Here is a 27,072-nt window from a genome sequence, read left to right on the forward strand (position 1 = left end):
CACCACTCATTATGCATCAGTCCTGTGTCTTGCTGTGAAGGAGACTTGTGCAACAGCGGCGTACCAACAGGTCCCAGTGCCTTCCTCCTGCTGCTGTCTTCAGCCCTCTTCACAATCTTTATCTAAGGCTTAAATATTCCAACAGCTTTAAAATAAAACTTAACATGAATCTTTTCTTCTTTCTTTAGACAATAAGTTTGTTGTTAAAAAGAGGGGATGTTTTACAGTGGTAAACCTGGTCTGTCTCAATTTTACTTTTAGATGAGTTGCTGTTGCCATTAAATTCAAACTTGGTGCATTTTTGCCTAGAAACTGCACAATGTCTTAATTTGAATATTTTATGTTTACTGTGTTCCACTTTGAATAAAACATGGCTTTTTAAGATTTGCAAATCATTGAATTTTGTTGTTTTTTACATTTTACACAACATCCTAACTTAGTCTGAACTGGCGTTGTACTTCTGAAGCTGGAGTCTAAGACATTTTTTAACTTTTATTTATCTTTTTATGTTAAGTCAACCATGTTAAGGAAGCAAAACGTGATGATATGCTGTCTGTCAGCTGCTTTGTATCAGTTTTAATGTAAATGGTAAATGGTAAATGGCTTGGACTTATATAGCGCTTTATCTAGTCCAAGGACCCCAAAGCACTTTACACTACAATCATTCACCCATTCACACACGGATGGTGGTAAGCTACATTGTAGCCACAGCTGCCCTGGGGCGGGCTGACAGAAGTGTAAACCCAGTTTTTTTCAGATGTAGAATTAAAAATTCTTGTTAGACAAGTAAAACTGTCAGTAATCCCTTAGGTATGTTTTATATATATTATACAAAGATATCAGTAGTTAGTTTTATTGGCTTTTTTTCAGAAAAAAGACAACATTTTAATTCAGCAGCCTAGAGGTGGTTCAGGGTTTGGCAGAACGTGTAAATGTGAAAAGTGCTGAACATATAAAAGCATGAGAGAGGAAGTCTTTGCTCCAGTTGTTGCATTACCAACATTTCAAGTTCACAATGAAGATTTACGGAGCTCTGATCCTGTTGATGACTCTTTCTGCAGGTGAGAAGGTCTTTTTTCTGTTCAGATTGATACCTGGTTGTGTTAAAACAGTCCATACTAATAATCTTTGGTTCAGTAGTCTGTTGGTTTTGACCTTTATGATTAAAACAGTCATTGTTTAGAACAAAGATGTTGATTTTCTAACTGACATAAGATTACAAAACAAAAAAACTCTATGCTTTTTAAATAATGATTATTTGAATACCTCCTTTGAAAAGTGAAAATGTAAATTCTTGTTTTGGAGGCCACAAGAGGAGTAAAGATAAATGTGATAAATTGCATCATGCTTTAAGATTTTTGTCTGTTTGTGGCTCCTGTTTAATTGAATGATGTATTTTGTTTTTTGATTTTGTATGTTTCAGCATGTGGATTGACATGCTACATATGCAATGGAGTCCAACCGAAATCCTGCGTGAACGTCATGTCTTGTCCTAAAGATGCAGATCGTTGCTTTTCTTTAAAAGACAACGGTGAGTTGTTAAATTTCTAAGAAGCTTTAGTTCCTACATTAACAAAAATAATCTGTTTTTACATGAATACCTTCGTTATTTCACAGTACTTTTACAATATTAATATACAGTTGTTTCAATGGTTTCTCTATCCTGGTTTACAGATTCAAGTCTTGTTAGTAAGGGCTGCAAACACCACTCATTATGCATTAGTCCTGTGTCTTGCTGTGAAGGAGACTTGTGCAACAGCGGCGTACCAACAGGTCCCAGTGCCTTCCTCCTGCTGCTGTCTTCAGCCCTCTTCACAATCTTTATCTAAGGCTTAAATATTCCAACAGCTTTAAAATAAAACTTAATTGAATCTTTTCTTCTTTCTTTAGACAATTATTTTGTTGTTAAAAAGAGGGGATGTTTTACAGTGGTAAACCTGGTCTGTCTTAATTTTACTTTTAGATGAGTTGCTGTTGCCATTAAATTCAAAATTGGTGCATTTTTGCCTAGAAACTGCACAATGTCTTAGTTTGAATATTTTATGTTTACTGTGTTCCACTTTGATTAAAACATGGCTTTTTAAGATTTGCAAATCATTGAATTTTGTTGTTATTTACATTTTACTCAACATCCTAACTTTGACAGAACTGGTGTTGTACTTCTAAAGCTGGAGTCTAAGACATTTTTTAATGTTTTGTTTATTTTTTTATGTTAGGTCAACCAAATTAATGACAGAAAAATCATTTACAGGAAGCAAAACTAGATGATATGCTGTCTGTGTCTTTGTAGCAGCTGCTTTGCATCAGTTTGTTGTATCAATTCTTGTTATACAAGTAAAACTGTCAATAAATACATAGATATGTTTTATATATATATATATATATATATATATATATATATATATATATATATATATATATTATACATAGATATCAGTAATTAGTTTTACTGGTCTTTCTCAGAAAAAAGGCAACATTTTAATTCAGCAGTCTAGAGGTGGTTTGGGGTTTGGCAGAACGTGTCAGTGTTAAAGTACTGAACATATAAAAACTAATGTGTGAATTTATATTTTATTACAGAGTCAAAAACAATAGTCTTGAAAAATAACCGAGTGTATAAACACTGATAATGAAGTTCTCTATTTCCAAGCAGAACTGGTGTATGTGACTTTTTTAAATTAAAAAAAGGTCATCAAAACAGTCAAATGTGGCAACACTTGACTCTCTTCTTTGGAACCATAAAAACCACAGGAAGTGAAACTAGGACCAACGCTCTTTAGAGGTTTTCTATAACTGTGTACCCATAATGTTCAGCTCAGAAACAACAACTCACTTTTACTCATGTAAATTGTCAGAAAATACAATAATGTCATTTTGGTTCATTTATTAGGATGTGCATTTCACATCGCCAAGAGCTGCAAGATCAACATGAGAAATCAGTGATCAAACAAGATATTAAATACAGTTAAGAGCAAATCACCAAATTATGCTTTGAACAGCTGACTAAAGACAGGACATGGCTTTAGTTGCTTTATTGTTTTTACTGCATCAAAAGTCATCATGCATTCTCAATGCTTCACACATAAATATAAATCGGAATAAAGCATACAGCTAATTAAATTGGTTATTTTGGTGCATTTCGACCTGTCAAAGAATCTTTTATTTGTGTAAATTACACTAACAGGACATACTGACAGCAAACTGAAAACAGACTTGTTATTCTTTCTCTAAATAAGCCTCCCAAAGTCAGTGTGCGGACTACAAGGCTCTGCTACACCGTGTGTATAAAATGAAACAATACCACTAGGTCTCATTTTCTTTGGCACTCAACTTTTAAAAATAAAGTGTTAATTTACAGCAGTCATAAATACTAATATTTAAAAGAACAAAATATTCCATTTAACAGTTAAAAGCCTGTCATGGTACATCTGAAATACCTGGGTTAATTACAGCAAATATATTCAGCACTGCAAGAATTGATTCGTTGTATTGACATAGTTCCCTTTACAGATGTCTAATCTCTGCAAGTCTGAAATATTACATTCCACGGTCTTCGTCTTGTGAACGTCTTTAAAAACATTTTATTACAATAACTTACTCAGTTCCTGTCATCACAGCAGGAGAGCAACACAAACGCCAACGAATTACAGAAAAATCTGCTCTGCAACTGCTCTGTTGTCATCCATTTGTAGTGAAAATGCTGAATCCAGATCACTTATTTATCTTTTGTGCTTTAGTCTCATGCTAGCAATCACTTAGGAGCAGATAAATTCATGCACTTTGTAAAGTCACGGCTTCAGGCATATCACTGTGTGCAGAACAGAAACGTGCTGCCGAGCCTTTAAAAGTTCTCTTTGCAAGTGTCAACACAGGGTCCAGGTAATAAGGCAAAAAAAGTCACAAGGCGGATGTAGACAGCACACTAAAATATGGCATCTTTGAGAGGAGAGTAGTGGCTAAAAATAAATCTCTTATATCTGTGCATAAAAATATTTCTAACATCAAAGGTACCCTGAGCAGTAAATCTAACTTGTGCATTTTTTTTTAAACTAAAAAAACAGAATGGCAAGGAAGGTCAGCCACTGCTGACCAGAAAATATTTGCAGTTTGTTGATCATTACAAATACCAAAAGTCACGTATTTACATTCATCAGCTGCTAAAACTAAAAGTGCAACAATCAGCAATGTTGGTCAATGCTTGTTGGCCAATATAGACAGGATGATGACTAATTTAGGCAAGTGTTCGGAGCAGAGGTGTTTATGTCCCAATATGAGTTGCATCACACCCTCAAGTCGGTTCCGTTTTCTTATTGCTCAAGTTAGTTTACTTTACCCTGCTCTAAAAAGGTCAACCGTGGACGCCCAAACCATCACAAATGAAGGAGAGAACTGTCTTTAAGGAACGTTTGATGGCACAACTGGGAGTGTTTTTATTAGTAGCTGTGGAAGGCACATGAGGATGAAGATTGGCTTTAAGATGCTAAGAAAACAAAAGGTAAAATCCACTTCTTTAGGCAGAAGTCTAAATAAAGAGCAGGCTGTAAGAGACATAAGCTCAATATTCACAAAAGTCACACCATCTCCCTTAAAAGCAAACATTCTGTGTCATAAACTGGCTTACTGGTTTAGGATAACAAATATACACATCTAGCGTGTACGTTTAATGTTTGTCTTTCATATCTAAACCCATGTAAAGTAAGCTACCTCATCCAGGTCCACGGGGTAGTCAGTGAGGTACAGCGGACCTTTATCAAAATGTTCTCCCTTGTAGCTTCTCCATCGTCCCGCAGGCAGGTAGATGTCCCTCTCTTGCTTTCCAGGTTCCAGCACCGGCGCCACCATCAGGTCGTCCCCAATAAGAAACTGGGAGTCGATCTTAAAAGCCGCCTCGTCGTCGTTGGCGATCCACCACAGGGGCCTTATGATTGGGTCTCCGGTGTCAAGAACCTCCCCTGCCAGTTCAAGGACCCTCGGAGCCACCAGAGTTTCATGGAGGTTTGTGAACTTCTGGGCTATCTGTACCACCTAAAGATAAATGTACATTAAAGCTGTGTTAGAATCACAGCGAGGCACATTTCCTGTCACTTAGCTTGATATACTGGTGGTTTGATTACCAAACAATAAAACATGTGAAAAACGAGACCACCAATAAAAACACAGGATAAACTGATCAGTCCATTCTCTGACTGATGAAGAATTAGTTTGTTGTTGTCAGGCAGAAACCTAATATCTCGTTTTTCATCAACTTCATGGGTTTTTTGCGTTTATTACTTGAGATATAAACTTTCCAATAGACTTCTGACACTTACTTTTGCAAAAAGGTGACAAAGAATACTCCTGAATATTTATCTGTTTTAGGTTGCCGTATGTTTATTCATATGTTGTTTATTTTGAAGGAAGATGAAGACTGTGAACAAGAAGGTCAAAGCCAGAGATTTTATACAAAATTTTGCCACTGCAGTAAAATTCAAAACACTCTAATATCCCTTTATTACTCTGTAGAGAAAACTGCAACTTTTGCATCCTCTAGTGGTACTACTGAAAGAAGCAAAGGATGAATACCCATAAAAGTATTTTTTCTACCAGCAAAAACACCAGCTTTTAACATCTTATATTTCTGGTACTGTTATAAGAATAAAAATGCTTTTCCTTGAAAATCTTTCATTTCAAATTCAGATTTTTATTGTGGGATTCTTCATCTTATTAGTATAGTATTTATATTACTATTTTTTTTTAATTCTTTTTCAAACCAATTTTTTAGTCTATTTCTCACACTTGTTCTTTATTTACGGTGTAAATAATGTTAGTTAGCAAATTAATAAATCTAAAAATGTTTATTTATTTTTCTCCTGTCTGGAGATGCGCACCAAAGCCACAAAAAGTAAAATTTGTGTTACAATTTAACCGCTATTATGCATAATATTACGTTAATATTGGGAGCAAGTGGCTAAGGAGGTGGGGGCTCGTCTTGTAACCGGAGGGCTGCCGGTTCATCTGCTCCATCTGCTCCATCTGTCTCAGCCGTTGTGTCTTTGGGCAAGACACTTCACCTGCCTTGCCTACTGGTGGTGGACAGAGGGCTCAGTGGCACCGGTGTGATGGCCGCCTCACTTCTGTCAGCCCGCCCCAGGGCAGCTGTGGCTACAATGTAGCTCACCACCATCAGTGTGTGAAAATGGGTGAATGACTGATTGTAGTGTGAAGCGCTTTGGGGTCCTTGGACTAGATCAGTCTTTCTCAAACTGTGGTCTGTGGGCCCGCCCTAGTGGTCCGCAACATACTGCAAGTAAACGACTGTTTATTTATCTGTGTTCTTGACCTTTTCAAGTTAGGTTGTCAGTGAGTGTTTGTTAAATGGGTCAAATGGTCCTCAGCCTGAAAAAGTTTGAGAAACACTGGGCAGCTTCTCTTTTTAGGGACTACTGACAGATAACAGCATGCTCAGAAATCATTCATTCATTTTAAATGTGAAGCATGTCTTTTTATTTGTTCACCTCGTTGTCATAGGCCCACGGTGGTATTGAGAACTGCATGGCAGGCATAAAAGCAGACAGCTCCAACCATCTGATGTACAGCTCTCTGTCCGGCAGACTGTTCGTCTCGTTTAATCGACCTAAAACACGTCACAGATGTCAGACTGCAGAGTGAAACGGAATTACAGGATCTCTGCCTTTAACATAACTTTAACTTCCTGTACATAAATCAAACTGTGGGTTATGAAGTTTCCTACCTGCAGTGTGGTTGGGGTATGCATTCCCTCCTATCATATCTGGTAGGACAAACTGGTAGCCCAGAATGCTAATAGTCAGAACGGTGGGGATGATGGACTTGAGGCCGAGCTCGTAACCCCACACTGAATCTCTGTCGATGATCCTGAAGAAACAAGAAATATTCTGACTCTGGTAACCCACCCGCAGCTCAGCGCGTGAACTGAATGGGATGGCCATCTCCGTGTAGCGCCGGGTGAAGGTGGACGGGTCGGAGAGTGGGACCAGGGTGCTAAACTGGCGAGGGAGGTAGCTTGTTTCTCCTGCGTCGAACTTGAAGGACGTCACATTATAGCGAGCTTTAAGCATCTGCAAGTTTGACGAATACCACCTAAAGGCTTCTGGGTTTGTAAAGTCCAAGATGCCTCCAATCCCGTTCCACCAGCGAACGAGAGCAGGGAGCTCACCACTCGGCTCTCGAACAAACAGCCCTTTCTCCACAGCGACGCCAAAATTAATGGAGTCGTAGTTGATGAACGGATGCGTCCACAGGGTGACTTGAAAGCCGTTCTTTCGCAGTTTGGCAAACATGCCGCTGGCATTGGGGAACTTCTGCGGGTCAAAGTCAAACTCTCCGTAGTCAGTGGTGTAGCGGTCATCCAGCTCCAGATGGGAGCAGGTAAAGCCGTGCTTGGTGATGTCAGACGCGTAGCGCAGCAGCTTCTCCTGAGTTACAGATGTCTTATGTAGAGCCCATGTGGACCACACCGGTTTCTGGAACACATCAGGGGACGGGACTTTGATGGGCTTTGGGAAATATCGACGAACCTGAGAAAAACAATAACATGCAATTACAAACATTTATTTTGTTTGTTTCATTCAAACCTAACAAGAGTAGATTCACGTAGTTTAAACAAACAGTTTATCATTTTGCAATTATTGCAGGCGCGAGTTAATTTGGCTTAGAATGAAGACTGGAAGTCAGTAAATCTTCTTTTACCTGCTGCATATAAGCAGAGCCAGGCTATCTGGATTCTCCTGCTTTCAATCTTCGTGCAAGACTAACAGGGTAATTACCATTTCAAGAACAGTATTGATCTCATTTGCGGGAGGGTAATTACATTTACTTTTGAAGAGCCCAGCTTTTTCCAAACAGCAGAGGACGATAAGACCTCTGGCAGAGGTGTAAAATCTGACTGCCCTTTTAGTTTCTGAGTAAACAGTTGTTTCAGAGTCCTTCGTTGTTGCAGAGTGAACTTACATGCCAGAAATGTTCCCCGCGGACATCAGGAAATCAAGTCAAATGCACATTTTTTTGACTGCAAGAACAAACATAGACGTATTCTTAAGAGAAAAGTGAATATCTAGTGGATTATAACTCTCTGTATGTGTTGTTAGAGCTGCTGCAGATAACACTGTCAACAGTATATAACTGTGACATCATCTTGTAGGAAATCAACATGAGTATAGGTTGAGGAAAATTGTCTTCTGTGACGTCAGCAAATTAATGGCTGAAGACAGAAAAAGGGGGAGCAAAATAGACTCTAAAGACTTAAAACAAGATTGCATTGATTCCTTTTAAATGCAACATTTTGCACTGTTTAAGAAGCACCGAGGAAAAAAAATGTGGTAATGGTGAAGCTGCTGACTGTAAAAGTTCCTCTTCTCTGTAGGAAAAACAAAACAAGCAAGAAAAACTCTCTAAAGTTTAGAGCTTGTACTTGTTTTTGTTCTCTCTGGAGTAAAAACATGGAGGTACGACATGAATGCAAATATAAAAAGATCATTCCGTGCTAATATAAAGACAAATATTACTTGATAATGTTTTCAGATAATAACAGTTTTTAATATTATTTTGATTTCTGCCAATACGTTTCCTCATAATGACAAACTTTTGAAATATATGCCTACTGGAACATAAACCCTTTTTCGTGACTTTGCTGTCATAGTTAAAACAAATGTTAGCCTGTGTGGTAAAGTTAAAGAAAATTACATCTACTTTTCACCGTGTTGCTTTTCATGCCTTCTCAGGTCCAACTCTAAGGATGCTTCAGAACAAGATTTGGAGTATATCAAGTGGAAACCTTTGAAAAGAATATTAGGAGAACATGAGATACATTCTATTAGCTTGGTTAAAATGGGTATGAAACCTCCCTCTTTGGTCTACTGATGTTAACAAACTGGAACACAAAACACAAAATAGTGACATTTCCTCATTTACACCTGACTTTTCCTGTTGCTAAATATTGGTAAACTGAACTGCGTGCTCCTAGATGATTTAGATTTTGCTCTCATAAAACTGCACAAATGTTTGCCTGAATGACTTAGACATTTTAGAGGAAATCCTACAAACTTTAAATAAAGCTTACGTGCTAACTTTTACGTTGTGTAGAGGTTGGGCTTTAGAGGGGTGTGGGCTGTCTTCAATTTATTAAAGATAAAAACTGTAACAAAACAAAATGTAGAGACATACTTATTTTATCATTTTCAACATCCCCAAAATAGATTTTCCCTTTTTATTATCTTGATATTAGTGAAAGTAAACTATTAAAGTATGAGCTCCTGTGGGAATTTCTACCTGCTACTGTAAAAAATGTTAACATTAACATGCCGGCACTCACCATATATTTGTGAATCGAGGTAACGTCCAGCCCCACACAAACTCTGTAGCTGAGCTCAGGGAAGGCCTGCTGTCCTGCTGGAGGTCTAAAGGGGGAGTCCTGATACCGGGCCTGAAACCTCAGAGTCCTGTCCCTCTCCGACCAACCCAAATGAAACGGTACCGAGTCATTAATCTTTATCGCTGTGGCGTTGGACGACAGCCAGTAACGCTCAAGGATCCCCCCGAACGTGTTTCGATTGGAGTAGACGTCGCTGGTGATGAAAGGCCGCGGCTCCTCCTCGCCTTGGAACCTGATGGGCCAGTACTGTGCTGCTGTCTCCGCCCCTCCATACCAGTGAGAGCCGTTGTAGGTCATGGTGTGTTCGACCGAGTGCTTACTCTGCAGCTCCTCCCAACGAACACGATAACAGATAACAGTGTCTTTAGGTTGGACCGTCTGGATGAAAAAATTCAGCTGGCCAGAATTTGACCGAGTGCAGCTCAGGATATTTCCCTGTTTGGAGCAGGAGTCCAGGTCCAGAGTGTCTGACCTGGGACGATGTATGAACAGGGAGACACACAACACAAACGGGAAGGTTTAGCACAGTATAAAGCAAGTTTTTAAAAAACACAAAACACAACTGCCTACTAAAATAGAAATATTACAACAGTCTAAATGCAATCATACGAAAACTTAATTGCTCTATTTAATCTAATCAAGGAACCCGACTAAAGCTGTTTTAGTTGAATGTAACTCTGCTGATATTGGACATGACTAAATCAGTCGTCCCTCAGGGTGTAATCACGTGTCTGTCTCGCCTGGCTTTCCATCATTAATCTCTAAATTGCATACTGCACTCCGCTTTGCACAAAAAGAGGAAAAACTGTACAGAAGCCAACACATTTATTTGTGATATGAAGGATACTGAAAGCCACATTTAGTATTTATGTCTGAGTCAACATTCACACACTATTGTTTTACCGTTTTGTAATTTCTTCTGTAGATTTTTCTTTGCATCACACTACTTCTGCCTACTTTGTGACGCCTTGTGCCTTGTGCTGAAAAGTGCTATATAAATAAATGTACCTACCTACCTGTACCTTTGTGCCATTTTAACCATTTACGTATTATCAGAAATAGTCTCTTTGACTTTTGGTTTTGTAACATTTCTAATGATTTACCTTTATTTACAAAAGACCTCCCTATAGAAATACACTGAGATCTCTTCAGTTACTTTAAAAACATTGTTCTCTTTGAAATCTGCTTTCAGCTATTCGTCTGTTGCTTCTAGCTTTTAGCTCCAGTTTTTCTCATTTTAATTATTGTTTTGCCGCTTTCACCTATTGTTTTGCTAAGTTGCTTATTTCAGCTATTGTTCTGCCTGCTGTCTATCAATTTTATTTCTAAGCTGTCACGCATAACTTTGTTGGACCCTATGAACAAAAACACTCACGAGCATATTCATCAACAATGAGAAGTCTTTCTACAGCAAACCCACCTGAAGGTCATGGTGAAGACAATAGTCCCTACAGGGTTCCGTATGACGAAGCCATCTTTATTCAAATCTAGCAGCTCCGTCTTCAGCAGGTGGGCTTTACGGAGAGACATTGAGTAGTAGCACCAGGCGATCACAGATGCCAGGACCAACAGACAGCCCAGGATGCCTGCCAGCACCAGCGGCCGGCCTTCGTGAGCTAGCTTCTTCTTCTTTGGGGAGCCGTGGGCATCTTTAGCCACCTGCTGTTCTACAGGCGCTCCTGGGACAATCTGATACATACTGAAAACTTGCAGTGAGGTGTGAAGAGAAGCAGGTGTAGAGGAGGAGTGACAGCTGTAGTTTTTTTGCTGTCAGGTTGTGTTATAAATTAATATATCTGCTCAATGGCACCACTCTAATGTCTACCTACAAGTCTTTGGCAACCTATCCATAGTGGGATGAGGATGGATTTGTTTAAACCTGAAAGAAAGGCAGATATCAACATTCAGCATGCTATAACAATCAATTAAAATAGTGATAGACTGTGTGTTTTTAAAGTGTGGGAGCGTATCTAAGAAGCGTCACAGCTTCAGAGTGAGCACAGGAGGTGTAATCTGATAAATAGCAGGTAGTCAAGATCTGGGCTGCTACGGCCACTCAGGCACCAATGGCAACAGGAGCAATGAAACCATAAAACTAGGTTATGATCAGAAATAAGTGCAGACTCTAAGGTAACAGTTATCATCCAAGCATGGTAAATAATATTTAGGAGGTGCACGTCTCTTACAGCTGTTCAGAAGCAGGCGTGTAGTTTCCAGTAAACTGCAGGTCGGCTACAAAAGAACCAGACTTAACAACCAAAAAGGTATGATTAACTTCAGAAGCAGTGATCTTACTTTTATTCTAATGAAGCTTGAATCCGACAGCAAGTTAACCTGCAAAAATTGACTTCCCCCTCAAAGAAATTACTTTCTTTACTTCCTCTGCACGTACAATTATTGTCCAAAGTGCACCATAAATACAATTAGTTTTATTCACAATTAAGCAAATGTCATGATGTAACATAAACTCTGCATCATTTTAGGTTTCCACTTCCTGCATGCATAAGCTCAGGACAAGGCTTTTATTTGTTTGTTTTATTCCACAATCACTGCACAAACAAGTTTCGACGTAATTTTCGACTCGGGTGGTGTTGGGACGTCAAAACAACAACACGCAGAACCACCCTGGAAACAGCAGACCAGATAACTCTCTTCACAGTTTAACGACGTACAGAAGACGTCATTCACACAGACACAGGACAAGAGCTACTAATAAACGACTCAAACTGTCCTTAAAATCTTTACGAAAACTACAGAATGTTGCCTTACCTTTGCGTCTGAGTGGCGGAGGTCAAAATGCGTTTACTGTACAAACGTGAGCAAAAGCAACCGACCGCGCAGCCGCAGAACGATTCGAACACGGATTGGCTACTGATTCTGTCACTCACAATTTTTTGCCACGCAATGGCCTTCTGGGAAATGTAGTGTGAGATAACGACGTGAACTATAGCAAAAGTTCTCTTTTTTATTGTTACTTTGTTAAACCCTCGAGACAGCACATAATAATATGAATAAGTTTTTATTGTTAATTTGTTAAACAAAATAATGGCTTAACTAACGTTAACCGTTGATGACGTCACGTTATCAAAAACCTCCTTAGCTTGCATTTATCTGTTAGCATCGACGTCATCACTTGTTTTTTGTGGCAACTGGCGACTGTTGCCGTTGGAAACGGTTGATATTTGAAATATTGTCCTAAAAATCGGTTTTCCGGCTTTAGCGACTCACTATATGTTTTGAGCACCAGAGGTTAGGCTTATTTTTTAGCATTAACTAATTATTACTAAGAAATGTCAACAGACAGTGTTGTTGAAAAGAATGGCCTTGAATGGACTTTGAGCTAATTTCAGCTAGAACAGCAGCCTTGTGTATATTTAGGTAAGATCAAATGCAACAAAAAAAGGTTAAAATGATTTTACATGTTCTGCCACTGGGTGACAGCAACAAGCTATGTACAAAGAGGAGCGTATCATTAAAGCCAGTATAGTACTTATATATTACCCTGTTAGTAGGCCAAACGTTAACCCACATAGGTTTACCTATCATGTTTGAAGTTCTGTTGTTGACAGGACTTATACAAGTTAAAAATATTTTAGCTGGTAACTAACTGTATGGGTCCCACTGGCCGCTTGTTGGCTAGGCATGTCCTAGTGTTTATCCTGGTAAGGAAAGCAAGACGAAACAGCACAAAACTAGGGATGAGAAAAAAGGTTTAAGTAACCTAAGATGAAATAAACAACATCTGTCAGGATTCGAGACTTTCTCGGTGAGCAGTTCGGGGTCAAACAGACATGTTTTTATTTCTGTTTTTTCCTTTGTAAAACACATTACCATTATTGTTATTACTAGTAGCAGTAGTAGTAGTAATAGTATGTACTAGTCTGGTCCCAGATAGTTAACTAAGTAAAAGTTGCATTGCAGTCTTTGTTCTGTAGCACAAATAATGTTTGTCATTTTTGTTTGAAAACGTAGAAAATTCTCAGGATCCGAATGGACTTGTACAGAAGATCCGGAGGAAAGATGCTGCTGATCCTTGCGTCTCTGCTCTGCGGGGTCCCTGTCGCTAAATCCTGCCTTCAGTGTGACAGCACCATCAGGCGCATCCACGAGGACTTCATCCTGTCTGCTCCCACTGTGCAAGACCAGATTGAACTGCAAAATATTTGCGACTATGCCTATGTTACTTACAAGGAGACCAGCCAAGTACGACAGGGGGTCACCGGTGAGCACACACAGTGCAGATCTTAAAGCTTATTTTCATTACACTTTTTAAAAGTATTGTTGTTATTTTTTATACCTTCTCAGATCCCACCACTCTGTACAGAGCCAAAACTGAGTACCAGAGTGAATTTGACCGTTTCTTGGAAACAGACCACAGTGGTGAGAAATTTAACATAATAAATAAAAAGTAACAACTGTTTCCAAATAAATAGAAAAGGTTCAAAAGTGTTGTAGCAGATACTAAGATCGGCACAAAGTCTGTATTTCCTTCTGCATGAAGTTGACACACGGTGTAACCAGAACACAATCAGTTTCTAATAGATTTCCTAATAAATCTTGTTCATTTAAAGGCTCTCTGACATTTGACACAATTCAGATCATGGAGAAAGGCAGGAAGATCTTAGAGAAACACTTGGACGCTTTCATCTCTGATGGTAATCAGCTTGAAAGACTGTGAGTGTTCTGCTCTGTAAGAGGCAGAGCACTTTGTGCATTTCAGTGCTCTGCATTAGTTTCTGATGGTTTATCTGCTTCTCCCTCAGGACTGTGCCCCAACACGTGTGGTAAGTTTGTCCCGTCCGATCCCTGTATCGATCAGTGTGCAAAACATGTTGACTTTGTCTGTGTCCACAGGACACGTGCTCGTTCATGTGTGTGTTTTATGTGCTTTTTAGGGCTTTTGCACCGAAGGGTAATGGACTGCATCTCTTGCCAGTACAAAATGTACATCTGTCCCTCTCTATCAGGCCAGCAGGACTGTGGTGGTATATTTTTATCTGTGTGTTTGTTTGTGTAAGGTCTCAATAAGTGGGTGGATGAGTGGATGCGGGGGGGAGTCCCACCTACACGGTGGGAGTGCATCGTTCTTCAGAGTACATAAAAGCATGTTGTCACGAGCGTGGAAATGTGTTCCTGAGTAAGGCACGGCTGTCTGTCCATGTGCGGGGTTAATGAAAAAGATTACAGAAGTAATCCGGATGCAAATGAACAAACAGTTTTACCTCCTCTCACCCTCTTCCAGTGTTTCCAGTGGAAGCAGAAGAGGGAGGCCAAGCTGTGCTGAACTGTTTTCTTCCGTGGCATCGACTTCTGCTAGCAAAGCCAGAGTACTATTTTTCCTGGGCACCAGGAGAGCCAGGAACCAAAAAGGTCTAAATAAATAGCAATTTTAAAACTACCTTAGTAGAAATACACTACCTTATAATCCTTTCAGACAACCCTACCTCTCATATGTCAAATTTCCTACCATATTTAGTTGTCTGCTGCCAAACCAAACGTGTATTTTTATTATCTGCCGTCTAATTTGTATACACAGCTGGATGAAAATGACTTCGCGACCTTGGTGGTGACACATGACTCATTTGTGGTCTTGAATCAGCTGCATTTGGATGAACAAGGAACATATCGGTGCTCTCTGCAAGACGAAAAAGGAACCATCTACTATAGAGTCACTTTCCTGCTCTCAGGTAGACTCGAGCTTTCATTCATGGAGTCACAGATAGAAAACACAGTCAACACAATTCAGATCATTTACACACTTACCAGAAGTCCAAAAATGTTTCTCAACACTTGATAACTTGCACACTTGTGTGTTGGATTTCCTGTGAAAATTAACAAATGTCCCAATTTTTGTATTTTGGAAGAGATGTGGCTAAACTGGAAAATTTGAAAGCACCAGATGTTTAAGGACAAACAGATGTAGCAGATATTATCAATGAAATTAATTAAACTCATCTTAGACTGAGATGAAGAACAGCTGATGACTTTTATTTAGAAAACCTTTTAGTTATTTATGATTTATATTTTATTCGTTATATACTCGTAGTTTATTTTATAAGGCACTTTGTGAATATTATTGTGGAAAGGTGCTATACAAATAATCTTTACTTGTGTGGATTTCAATGTTAAACTAATTTACTTTTCCAAACCTAAACCCTATTATATATGTATATATGTAATCCTATCTGCTCTATAATATAAAACCTACATCTCATGATTGATTTGAGTTCTGACACTACTTCTTATCCACCCAACAGAAGGCTTTAGGGAAACTCTCAGAAACTTTTACAAAAGATTTGCTGAAAGTGAATTTGCAAAGTTCAGGATTGATTTATAGAATACTCCTGGGAGGTTCAAGAAGGTTTCCTGAAAGTTGCACAGTGAAATATGTGACTCGTCTTCAGTGAAACTTTAGGGAATATTCTTAAAAGGCTCTCTAAAGGTCATACTGCAAAGGTTCCAAGTCATCTTAAGGCAGTGCTGTCCAGTCCTGGCCCTGGAGGGCGACTATCCTGCATGATTTAGGCCTGTGATTCCCAACCCCAGTGCTCGAGGAACACTGTCCTGCATGGTTTAGGCCTGTGATTCCCAACTCCAGTCCTCGAGGAACACTATCCTGCATGATTTAGGTGTTTCCCTGCTCTACAGCAGCCTGTTAATCACTCGTTCATTTAAATCAGGTGAGTCAAAGCAGAGAAACACCTACAACATGCTGAACAGTGTGTCTCCAGGACCAGGACTGGACACCACTGCCTTAAAGGAACCATTAGGGAACATTCTCGTAAACTTTTCTGGAAGTTCCACTGTAAAAGTAGCAACTCATGCTCAGGTAACCTTCCTCAAAAATCACATCGTAAAAGTTGCCCCTCACCTTCAGGGAACATATAAGGAATGTTCCTGGATGGTTCACAGAAGGCTCATTAGTGAACTTAATTTCCGGGAACCTTTGGGGAACTATCTCTAAAAGTTACATCATGAAAGTGGGCTTAAAGTGAACCACATGATATAAATTTAATTTAAACAACAGTACACTTTATATGGTCTCAAACACAAACATCAAATCGCCTCTCTGTGCCTCCTCCCTCTCCACAGTCGCCCCTTTGCTGAGTCAGACACACCGAGCCGTCGTCACTCTGCCCTCGCTGCCTCATAAGGACAGCTACTCACCTTTTCAACCTACGGAGGACCTGCTGGTGGCAGTCATCGCCATGGTTACAGCGCTGACTCTGGCAGCGAGCGTAGGCCTCACGCTTGTCCTAGGGTAAGAGGCAACAAGTGGGTGGAGAAACACTGAAGGGGAGGTTTACAGGAAGGGCGTAGGTTGAATAGATGACACGGAGGAGAGTCAATGATACATTAAATGAAGCAAGATGCTTCTTCTGATGTGGATTATTGGCTCCTGATTTGTTAGAATGATTCAATACTGTTTAATTTAGTCATAATTAATACCATTAAGTTGTTTTTCTTTTCTTGAAAGTATTGTTCCATCTTTCAGGAAGGGGTATTATTTATTTAAACATGAAAAACAGCAAGTAACTTAGATTAAAACCCACTGAAAGAGCAAAAAATGAGTGACAGACAGGGTTTTAACTTTTTTAAGAGTTACTTTGTGTGTGTTTTTTAGAATGATGATGAATCGACAGCAAGCCGTAAAAGAGCTGAGGAGGAGGAGGGTGGAAAAATACGCACAGAACACAGTGTGATGAAGACGCTACGTACAGTAATTCTACTTTTACATGATGGGAAACATTTTCTCACTTCAGTTTGTGCGTTCTGCTCTGCGGTCAATTAAATTTCCCACTTTCAGGTGTCAAGTCATGTGTGGAAACGCCACGGAAGTGAGAACAGATTTTGGTAACACGTGTAATTACCTAATACACAACACAGGTGACTTTTAGATGTGGAATATATGAACGTCAGGGGTTTAAAACCTGGATCAAATACATTAATTCAACAAGGCGGACTGTTTGTGGTGTCACAAAACTACAGAGCGCCACACACACCTTTTCAAAACACTATCTGGAATGCATCATTGTTCAAGCACAGGCAGGGATGTTTTCTCCTTGAATGAAGAGACGCTGTTGTCACATGGGCATTTCAGAAAAGAATCAGGGATGAGGTAAATCTCTTGGATTACAGTGTTTTTCAGATTAATAGCCCAGGCCATCCAATTAATCCTAGATAATCTCCACGTTGGGGGGGGGGAAAGGAGGGGAAAAGCAAGCAGCAGATGTTTTCATCAGGGGTTCTCTTAACGTTTAGTCACTCGTACTCATTCAGGTCATTTGTTTTAGTCGAGTTAATAATATTCCTAACGCTATGAAGTCAGATTTTGTGATGAGTTTTGATGACATAAGCATTTTTGATGCAGAAATAGTCACTACTATTTATGCAAGCTCCGTCATGATCTGTGCCAACTTTACAAGTCTCCACTGCATCGGCGTTCATCATCCCGCTGACCTAATTTGTCGATGGTTTGGCTTCTTTCTGCCGTCTGATTTGTCAACGCCCAGTTCCTGTAAAATTCCAGTAATAATACTGTCATCAACAACAAATCTAAACTCGTTCAGCATTATGTCATAGAGGGAGATAAGGAAATGTTTAAATAAAACAAATGAAAATGAAACCCAGTGATGTTGAACGAAGCATCACAACCAGGAAATCACCCAGGAAATCACAAATCATTCCCCCCCAGGGAAATTTCTCATAAAACCCTGAATCCACGTGTCTTGTTTGGGTTGTGAGCCATGGCAAATGTAACGAAAGTAAAGTTGTGACGATTACAGTGTGAGGGACGGGGTGTTTGTGTGCGGAGGTTGAGGTCTGCATAAACGGTGACAGGATGTTTGTGTGGTGCTGCTTCCTGTGGGGATTGCTGTCGATGGGGCGAGTAGTGAAAACAAAAAAAAAGAAAAAGAAAACACTCCCTAAGACACCCACATGCAGAAACAACCACGTCACAATCTTCCAGCAGAGCAGACGTCAACGTTTCACTGGGCTTACGCCGGCGTGTTTAAACCCAAAGCAGACTGGGGCTACAGTAAATGCAGGCTCAGCGGCTCCGCAGACAGCCATGATGAAGGGTGTAGCAAAGCGTCTGAGTCTGAGGTCTGAAAGTGCAGCCTCAGCAGGGAGAAGGGATGACAAAGTGGCTGTGCTACTGAAGGAGCAGCAGAAGGGGAGGGAAGGGAGGTGGGGGCATGAAGAAAGTCAGAGGTTTGAGTGGGAAGGCAGAGAGAGACTTCAGCGTGGGCTTTGAGGAAACGAGGACAAAGACGTCAGATTACAAACCATGATATGAACGACCCCACACTGCACATGAAGTTACTCTGTTTCCAGAGGAGGAACGGCGTCTACGCCAACCTCTCAGCTAGATTACATTCCTCCATGTTTTATTAGTCATGTTTTATTTATTAACTGAGAACTACTCAAAAAAAAAAACTAAACAAAAACACAACAAAGACCTAAAATGTGGTTTCAAACTGAATTATTTCTCTTTAGTTAAACAAACGTTTAATTCTCTTAGTCAACTGCTATTGTTAATATTCTTTAAAATCATTAAAACTAATAATAATATACATTCATTTATCACAAATGTGCTTTTAGTACATGTTTTTATATTTTATGTCACTTTTAATGTGGCCTAAAATCAGCTACCATCACACTTGAACATAAACTGTGAAGCTCAGGCTCATATTAGAGCATTAAGAAAAGGAAAAAAAAGGTTTGTATTTTGGGATCTTAATACATTTATCTGTGAAGACATAAATATTTATGACTGTTAAGGGTACAGATTAAATTTCTTTAACAAAAGCTCTATAAAATAATGTTAAATAGCCAAGATTTTTCTTTAATTGAGGCTTTTTTCATTATCAGAAAACTGTAAGTCTGATATTATTACTTTTATATTTATAAATATTGTACATCTTATAACCACCAGTGTTGCAGTAGGACAAAAACAATTATATTGGTGACAACAACCAATACTTTAAAAAGTTTAAAACCTGTGTTAGATGTTTCACAAGCTGTGTAGTTCTAATTGTGTTGTAAATTGACAAAAAAAAAAAAAAGTTTAACATTGATCTCATAATATTTGTGTTTTGGTATGGAAAAAAAAATCCCTGTCAAATACTGACTGAGGAACAAGATGTTATTTTGAGTCAGTCCAAAACAATAACTGTTCAATAACAGCTGGGCTTTTTCACACTGTATATAACACATTTAATGACATCTAAAGTAAATAAAAACATCTATTTTTATCACTACTCTTGATCAACGAGAGAAATAAACATAATTTTATTATATTTGTGTACTTGTGTTTTATCTCAACCTGTTTTTGACCGTTATAAACAGAAAAAACAACAACAGAGATTATATTGCAGCAGTAAATCCTGCTTTAATACAATATTGACTAAATATGCAAGTAAAGAAACTGCACTGAGCTCATGAGAACCAGAGGGGGAACAATGGAGGGCACTAATGGAAAGTGTTTACATCCGTTTGTAACCTTTATGGGTCAACAAACAGGCAGCGTTTCAGCAGCTGGGTTAATTTAACTCAAATGACAAAAAAAAAAAAACTCTGCCTTCAGCTTTTCCTCTGGAGGCAAAGTTTCTGGCTTTAACCCGTCGATAAACAGTCGATGCTTTTAACTCGCAGCATAACGTCACTCAACGCAAAAACACCGCTTAACCCCCCTAAAGACCACGTGCGCAGTTGGAAAATCGGAGCTTTTACGTCAGTGTCCATATGAGGAGTGTCGGGCAGGCCATATTTGGGCATTCCGCCCTCGACGTCGTTCCCTCTGTGGAAAACGGGGAGGGGCCTGCGTGGCCACGCCCCGCGCGCAGCTGTTATCAATGAACAACTGAAACTATGAAACTAAAGCCGATTTTAACCGACCTCAGAGGGAGTTCAAGTACTCTCACTCGTATTATTATTGTTTTTAAAACGTTTCAAAAATATTGCGTTTAAATTAGCGTTATTTACTTTACTTTACTCTTTGTGACACTTTTTAATTTTATCACCTCAAAGTTTAAGCCATGACTTCAAGCAGTGACACTTTGGAAATAACTGGCCATGAGCTGGTCCACATCCTGAGGACCCCCCGGGATGAGTACGCCTCTGACGGGTGCGTGGTGCTGGACTGCAGACCTTTCCTCGACTTTTCCACGGCGCACATCTGCGAGTCCCGCAACGTGAACTGGAACTCGATGCTGCGCCGCAGGTCCAAGAGCTCGGTGGTGGCCCTGGAGTGGCTCATCCCGGACAAGGCGCTGCTGAGCCGGCTGCGGAGCGGGGGCTTCTCCCCGCTGGTGGTGGTGGAGGAGAGGAGCGGCTCCCTGAGCGAGCTGAAGCCCGAGAGTGTGGCCCAGATGTTGCTCACAGCCCTGCAGAACGAGGTCCAGACGCAGATCTGCTTTCTGCAAGGTGACTACCCTTCATCTCATTTTGTTTAATTATTATATTAAAACTGTTGAGACTTTTTTATTTAAAAAAAAAGACTAATCTGTTGAAAAAATAGTTTCCAAACTGAGCATCTTAAGTGTTTGTAGATGTAAAAAAAAAAAAAAAAAAAAAGATTTGTTCTTGTTTTTCCACTCCAGACATTTTTTTTGTTCCAGTCTAATCAATATTTTGAAATTCATTTAGGTGGATTTCAGGGATTTTCAGAGGCCTTTCCGGAGCTTTGCTATAATTCCTCCAGCAGTCACTTCTCCACAGTGGACCCAGAGCCAATGACGACAGGCCAGAGGACTCCAGCTTATGATCAGGTATGCTAAAATTCAATTTGAGCACCAAACAGTGCATCACATGAGCTCTCACTGTGTCTGAACTGCAGCTAATACTCGACCTGTTCATTGTAACCTTCAGGATGGTCCAGTGGAGCTGCTGCCCTTTCTGTTTCTGGGCAGTGCCGTCCACTCCTCTCGCAGAGAGACGCTGGCGGCGGCAGGCATCACGGCCGTGCTGAACGTGTCCTCCACCTGTCCCAACTTCTACGAGGGCGAGCTCGAGTACCTTCGACTGACTGTGGAGGACACGCTGGTGGCTGACATCAGAGCCTGCTTTCACACGGCCATCGCTTTCATTGGTGAGCCCCTCTGCTCAGGACGACCTCGACGCGAAGGTTCAGCCTGTGTTTGCTCACTGAAACTTTGATCAAATTGGCCTCGTTTTAAGAAGAAATGCCACAGAGCATTTCGAAGCAGCTCTCATACAATAATCCATTAAACTTCTGTGGTTACAAAACAACTGGATTATGAAGCACAGAGATTTAGAGAAAATGTAGCCTGGAAGAAGACAAAGTTTCTGTGAACATTTACGGCTGATTCTTACTTCTGATTGTTTGCTATCTCATCCAAACACAAGTTCTGACAAGATTTACCACCAGTGTGAAATGGAACACAGTATACTGATTGCTTTTTTCCGGTTCCTCCCACAGACTCGGTGAAGCAGAGCGGTGGTCGGGTGCTGGTGCACTGTCAGGCAGGCATCTCCCGCTCAGCCACCATCTGCCTGGCCTACCTCATGCACACGCAGCGCGTCCGGCTGGACGAGGCCTTCGACTTTGTGAAGCAGCGGCGTCACGTCATCTCCCCCAACCTGGCCTTCATGGGACAGCTGCTGCAGTTTGAGACCGACATTCTCTGTCAGGGATGAAGGCCCTCGGAACAATGAGGAATTTGACTCAAACTTAAAAAAAAAAAAAAAAAAAAAAAAAATTCGACCTCATGGCGTTGTGCCGAGGTCAGATGATTATCAGGACTTGAACAAATGTTCTTTTCAGAAGGATCGACTTTGTGAATTCAAAGAAAAGCTACTTGTGTTGCTGGCATCACATGACTACTGGGTTCTTCTTTATTTATTTATATTTTTTAAGCAGAAACTGATGAGTGGTTCTGATTCAACAAACTGCAGGCATCAGAGCAAAAGCCTGCTGGAGCAGCTTTGTAAACAACTGGGGTCCAGAACTACAAGGTCATTTCCCTTCCAGCTGAGGGGGAGCCAGCCCTGTTTTTCTGGTTTTAGGTATTTTATTGTGCCTGTTTATTTCTGAGGGCTGTTGCCACTGTGACATGACGTCTTTATGAGACAACACTGTGTTAACTACTTACAGCAATAAGTGGATGAATCTCAACTTTTAGCAATGATTTCTATATATTTTTTACAAGCACTAAGCACCTTCTATGCTATGAGATGAGATACACTTCAAAATGGACAACATTTTTCTCATGTAAATAGTTTGTTTTTTTAAATACTTGTGCTCTACCATGTTTTTTTTTTATCTGTATTAATGCACTTTATACCTGCAAGTTTGTGGCCTGTTCCGCCTGTCTTTCCACTGAAATAAAAACTTGCTGAAAAACACATTTGTTTACTCTTGCTCTGAGTGAAAACCTGAAAAGAAAAGATAAAAAAAAAAACCCTGTTAGGTCAGTCCTGCGATTGTGAGTGTGCTGCAGTGTTTTCACAGAGCTCGCTGCGAATGCATAATTTCACACACTGACCCTGCGGCGCTTTAATTCGCTCTTGCTGAATCAGGAGATATTAAAAGCGGTGCGTTGCAGAGTGTTTTGGAGGATTATCCTGCAGAGAGTGGATTTCACAGTCTGAGGTCCTTTCAGCCTCAAACGCTGACATGAAATTCGTGTCCGCCTGGTCTAGCTGCGTGGACAGATTTCAACGTTTTAAAAGGGAGTTTGGCAAAAAAGACGTGCACTTTTGAGATCAGAAAGAGTGGAAAATCCACCCTGATTTGTGTTTTTAATCATTTTCTTTTGGCTTTCCACACAGGTCACAGCTGTAACTTCAACTGTTTGGATAATGTATGAAATATTAACCAAATGCAGTTAAGGATGTTTGTATAGTGTTCAATAATCAGCTGCTACAACTACCTCATCTTCACATCCTATTTCTGCACACCCACGCTTCTGCCATGTGTCACCCACTACTAAAAATAAAAAAACTCCACTTCCCCTCATTTGCAAGTATACCTCTTGTTGAACTTACACGTGAGTGGAACTGGTATCTTTGACTTCTTTATTCCACCGGCCTCATTTTCCCAGACAGAAAATGGAAAAATGCCCCCCAAACTTTTCAAGTTCTGCTTTGAAGAAAGACGTAGACATGCGTTCTCAGTCACATGAGAAGTGAATGTCATGGGATGTTTCTATAAAGTTCAACCTCGCAGCTTTATTCTGATGACTTCAAACATGTAATACGTTATTAAGAATCTATGCTATGGTGTTTTCTTCTTAAACTTTTGTCCAGTTTTTATCTTTCTCTATAAGAATTCAAATATCTGTATGGCTCTCCATCAGCTTCTTCAGTATCATTTTATTTGAAATATCTAAAACAGGAACATAGAGAGACAGAGAGAGAAATAGGCAAACTTTAGTGCATTTATTATACAACTATATACAGTATTTGAATTTAAATTACAGTTTTGTTCTGCTTTTACTCCATATAACTGTGGCGACTCTATGAAGACTTTACATTATGAAAATGTATTGAAAATTATTTTATAATATTCAGCAGTAAGCAAGCTTTTGGCGCTGTAACACATTCATACAATTATTGTTATTTTTATTTCTACACATTTTTGTTGTTGCTGCTGCTACAGCCACAAAAAAAGATTTTTCTTCCACAACTATTTAAATAATAAATAAGTAACACAAAAAAGTTTTATAAAAGATTACAAAAATCAGAAATATGAGCAATATGAGGTTTGGTCTTATGTGTTTACATGAATATGATATAAAGCCTGCTCAGATATTAACTCAATACTTATTAAAGGATTACAGAAATGAGTCAAAAGTGGTCATTTATTGGGGGAATGCTTTATTGGCATACACACACACACAATAAAAGAATGTTTGTACAGAAAGAAATCACTTTAAATGGCTCTTAGCTCCATTCTAAGCAAATAACCAGGAATCCTGCTTTTACAAACAATAATAATATATACCATCTTGTATCAGTTACCAGCCTATTTCCCCTCAAATAAAAGCATTTTTATTGCTTCAGTGTTTGGTATACTTTGATATGCGTGAAGCATTTTGAATAAAGAGCTTTCTTACATTGATGTGTTCTTTTTATTCCAGTATGTGATCACTTGTGTTACTCCTAAAGGATTTTAGAGACTAGAGTTGTCATCAAATCAACACAACACACACTGAGCATCAGTCTGTAGTAAAGCAGTGCCCTCAAGTGGTAGATAATAAAACAACCAGAGCGTTTGTCAGTTTCCAGCAGATGACGCCAGCATACTGTTGACTCACTCAGACTGCCTTTATTTGATCCAATCAGCACAGAGAAACACATGTACAGATGTCTCTCACGCATTCTCTACATGCGCTGCTTCTTAGTATTGTCCATTTGGACACAGAGTCTGCCCCAAGTGTCCTTTTGTGAGGACATGTCCTCATCCTCGCAAGCAGAACCAGCACCACCCCTCTGTTCGAATGTCTCTCATTAAGTTTGTCGTATTCAGTTCATCCTTTTATCAATCAGCCTCCTTAATGAAAACAGACTCAAACTATTAGTCACACTGTGAGTCCGGATTAAACTACTGTCAGGCCTAATCATATTATATTAAGCTGTGGCAATACCCACTGATGATGTGTGTTTGCGTCTGTATGTCTCTGCACCGCAGCAAGAAAAGGAAGAGTGTGTCAGATTAGGGATTAGTACAGAGATCCCACTTCCTCTGGACGTGGAGTTTTGGAGGGTTTTGCTGTTCACAGCGGAAGACTGTGTCACATGAGCGAGAAATCCCAGGTGAGGAAAATATGAGCGTGATAATGGTAGCTGAGGGATTACAGCGAGCCCATGTTTGTACCAGTGAACACACACTCACACACACGCACACAGAAGCAGCGAGGGTGGAGGGGTGGGGGGGTTTCATCAGAAATGCATCTGGGAAAATTACTGTGTGACCATTTGACAGCATTGCCTCTAATTCTTTGCAGGTTTCCCACACACACACACACACACACACACACACACACACACACTGGAGACGCACTAAAAATAATGCACCTAATTCAGTAGCAAGGGCAAAACCAAAGACAAACACATGATCCATTTTACTTTTTTAACTTCAAAATGAATCTTGCCAGACAATCTCCTCCTTGAACATCACTCTTTACCATCCTTACAGAATCATAAAGTTCAGGTTCAGGCCCGTTCCACACAATGATGTTTTTATGTGACATCAGAACCATTCTGTTGGGTTTCGTTCGTTCGTTTACTCCACAGCAGCAGTCAGATCCACTGATACCAAAACAATTTCAATCCAGGTCTCAGAGTGATGGTTTACTGAAACTCCCGGCATCGTTTTCAGGGGAAAACACAACTTACCTAAAAGCAGAATATGTGCACTACAGTTACAGTCAGTCAGTAGTCTATATTTTCCCAGAATCATTTTAGTAACGTGTAGCAACACGACCAACCTCATCGTCGGTCGAAAGATGTATTCAGCATTTTGGATGTAACTGTTCACCTCCTCAAGACTGAGGTATCTGAGCACACGTGCATGTGGTTGAAATACAAAAATCATAGCGCCAGCTAGTGACCCGGCCTGGAAACTACCGCAGGTTCAACGTTTTTGGCGGCCTCGTTTAAACAGCGATTGCGATCACGGGGTTACCGTGTGAACAAATGATGGTTTCACAATCAACATTTAGAAATCTGTAATGTTTTTTGGAGACTGTTCACATCTAAACTATTTTGTAAAGATCCAACTGATTTTTCACAGGTTGGGATTGTTTTTAAGACGGCAGCAACCCGTTTTGATATTAGCCCCACTCTGAGCCGTTAGCTCGTCAATTTAGTTAAAAGTAAACCTAATTTCTCCAAACTGAGGTCATCTAAAGAGCTATCTAGAACAGGTGAGATACTAATTGTTCATACCTTTTCCACAGAACCCAACGTTGACCTGATTCAAAGTCAAAATGTCTAAAAATATAAGCGCATTAATACAAAGATCAGGGGGCAGAACGATAAAAAATGGTCTAAAATCATCATAAGGGCAGGAAGTGTCCTTGTATTGTTCTGAACTATAATGTGTTTAAATGCCCAGCAGTGCTCCGCCACAGGGTGACCTGCAGTGATCAAATTGAAAGTAAAGTTGTTATAAACTTTTTTACTTTCCTTCGTAGTTATTTTTCAACAGAATGTGGGGTGGGGAGAAAAAAAAAGTACAGAAAGTTATTTTTTTCTCAAAGAGAGAGCTCCTTTTTCCAGACTAAGCTCAATCTTTTCCAGTCCGGATGTCGAGCAGGAATTGTTGATCCGTTGTGGGTGATCCATGACAGCAGAATTACCTCCAGGCCCGAGTGTGTGTGCATGCTCTTACACAACGAGCACAGTGGGCTGCTCACCGAGCACTATGTGCTGCTCAGCTCCTGTAACCTTGGAATCGGTGACACACCCCTCAGCCCCAGGATGCATTTTCTGCAACAAAAACAGAGACACTTGATTGGAGTGCTCTCTTCTCCTAAAAGCTTTATTCTCTGTCCTTTTATATTTAAATTGTGTAGCGGGAGCAAAGAATGTTCAACCGTTTATTGGCTGCTGCCTCCCAATTGTAATTCCATGGGTGGCTGGTCGAGCTTCTCCCTCATTACAGCAACCATATGTGTGTGTGTGTGTGTTAGAGGGGGGGGGGGGGGGGGGGG

At 40.0% G+C, this 27,072-nt stretch overlaps 4 protein-coding genes across 5 annotated transcripts in view; 3 read left to right on the forward strand and 1 right to left on the reverse strand.

Annotated features, from left to right (window-relative positions):
* The window catches only part of LOC108233601 (lymphocyte antigen 6G-like), a 5,177-nt gene extending 3,083 nt beyond the window's left edge, over positions 1-2,094 (forward strand). Inside the window, exons 1-3 of one of the 2 annotated variants that reach the window (XM_037975884.1) lie at positions 743-1,061; positions 1,424-1,531; positions 1,675-2,094. In XM_037975884.1, the coding sequence (XP_037831812.1) occupies positions 1,016-1,061; positions 1,424-1,531; positions 1,675-1,829 (309 nt within the window). In that variant the 5' untranslated portion in view covers positions 743-1,015 and the 3' untranslated portion in view covers positions 1,830-2,094. Of the gene's footprint in view, positions 1-742; positions 1,062-1,423; positions 1,532-1,674 lie in introns of those variants that run through there. The other variant, XM_025005060.2, reaches the window with a different exon arrangement.
* Positions 2,095-2,557: 463 nt separating this feature from the next.
* On the reverse strand, positions 2,558-12,236 carry LOC108233776 (myogenesis-regulating glycosidase-like). Its single transcript, XM_017412456.3, has 6 exons — positions 12,158-12,236; positions 10,809-11,267; positions 9,329-9,860; positions 6,731-7,535; positions 6,495-6,613; positions 2,558-5,025 (listed from the first exon to the last, which is right to left on the reverse strand). The coding sequence occupies exons 2-6, from the start codon at positions 11,084-11,086 to the stop codon at positions 4,681-4,683; spliced, it is 2,079 nt and encodes a 692-aa protein (XP_017267945.1). The 5' UTR covers positions 11,087-11,267; positions 12,158-12,236; the 3' UTR covers positions 2,558-4,680.
* A 289-nt stretch (positions 12,237-12,525) lies between these two features.
* LOC108233692 (izumo sperm-egg fusion protein 1) lies at positions 12,526-18,361 on the forward strand. The gene is made up of 10 exons (XM_037975438.1): positions 12,526-12,766; positions 13,361-13,610; positions 13,694-13,768; positions 13,960-14,043; positions 14,152-14,172; positions 14,284-14,373; positions 14,631-14,758; positions 14,925-15,075; positions 16,481-16,649; positions 17,013-18,361. Exons 2-10 carry the CDS (start codon positions 13,379-13,381, stop codon positions 17,089-17,091), a joined length of 1,029 nt encoding a protein of 342 aa, XP_037831366.1. The 5' UTR covers positions 12,526-12,766; positions 13,361-13,378; the 3' UTR covers positions 17,092-18,361.
* Positions 18,362-20,256: 1,895 nt separating this feature from the next.
* dusp2 (dual specificity phosphatase 2) lies at positions 20,257-22,759 on the forward strand. Its single transcript, XM_017412172.2, has 4 exons — positions 20,257-20,818; positions 21,041-21,162; positions 21,263-21,482; positions 21,834-22,759. The coding sequence occupies exons 1-4, from the start codon at positions 20,431-20,433 to the stop codon at positions 22,049-22,051; spliced, it is 948 nt and encodes a 315-aa protein (XP_017267661.1). The 5' UTR covers positions 20,257-20,430; the 3' UTR covers positions 22,052-22,759.
* Positions 22,760-27,072: the final 4,313 nt, after the last annotated feature.

Source organism: Kryptolebias marmoratus, linkage group LG1, assembly GCF_001649575.2.
Source record: "Kryptolebias marmoratus isolate JLee-2015 linkage group LG1, ASM164957v2, whole genome shotgun sequence".
NCBI lineage: Eukaryota > Metazoa > Chordata > Actinopteri > Cyprinodontiformes > Rivulidae > Kryptolebias > Kryptolebias marmoratus.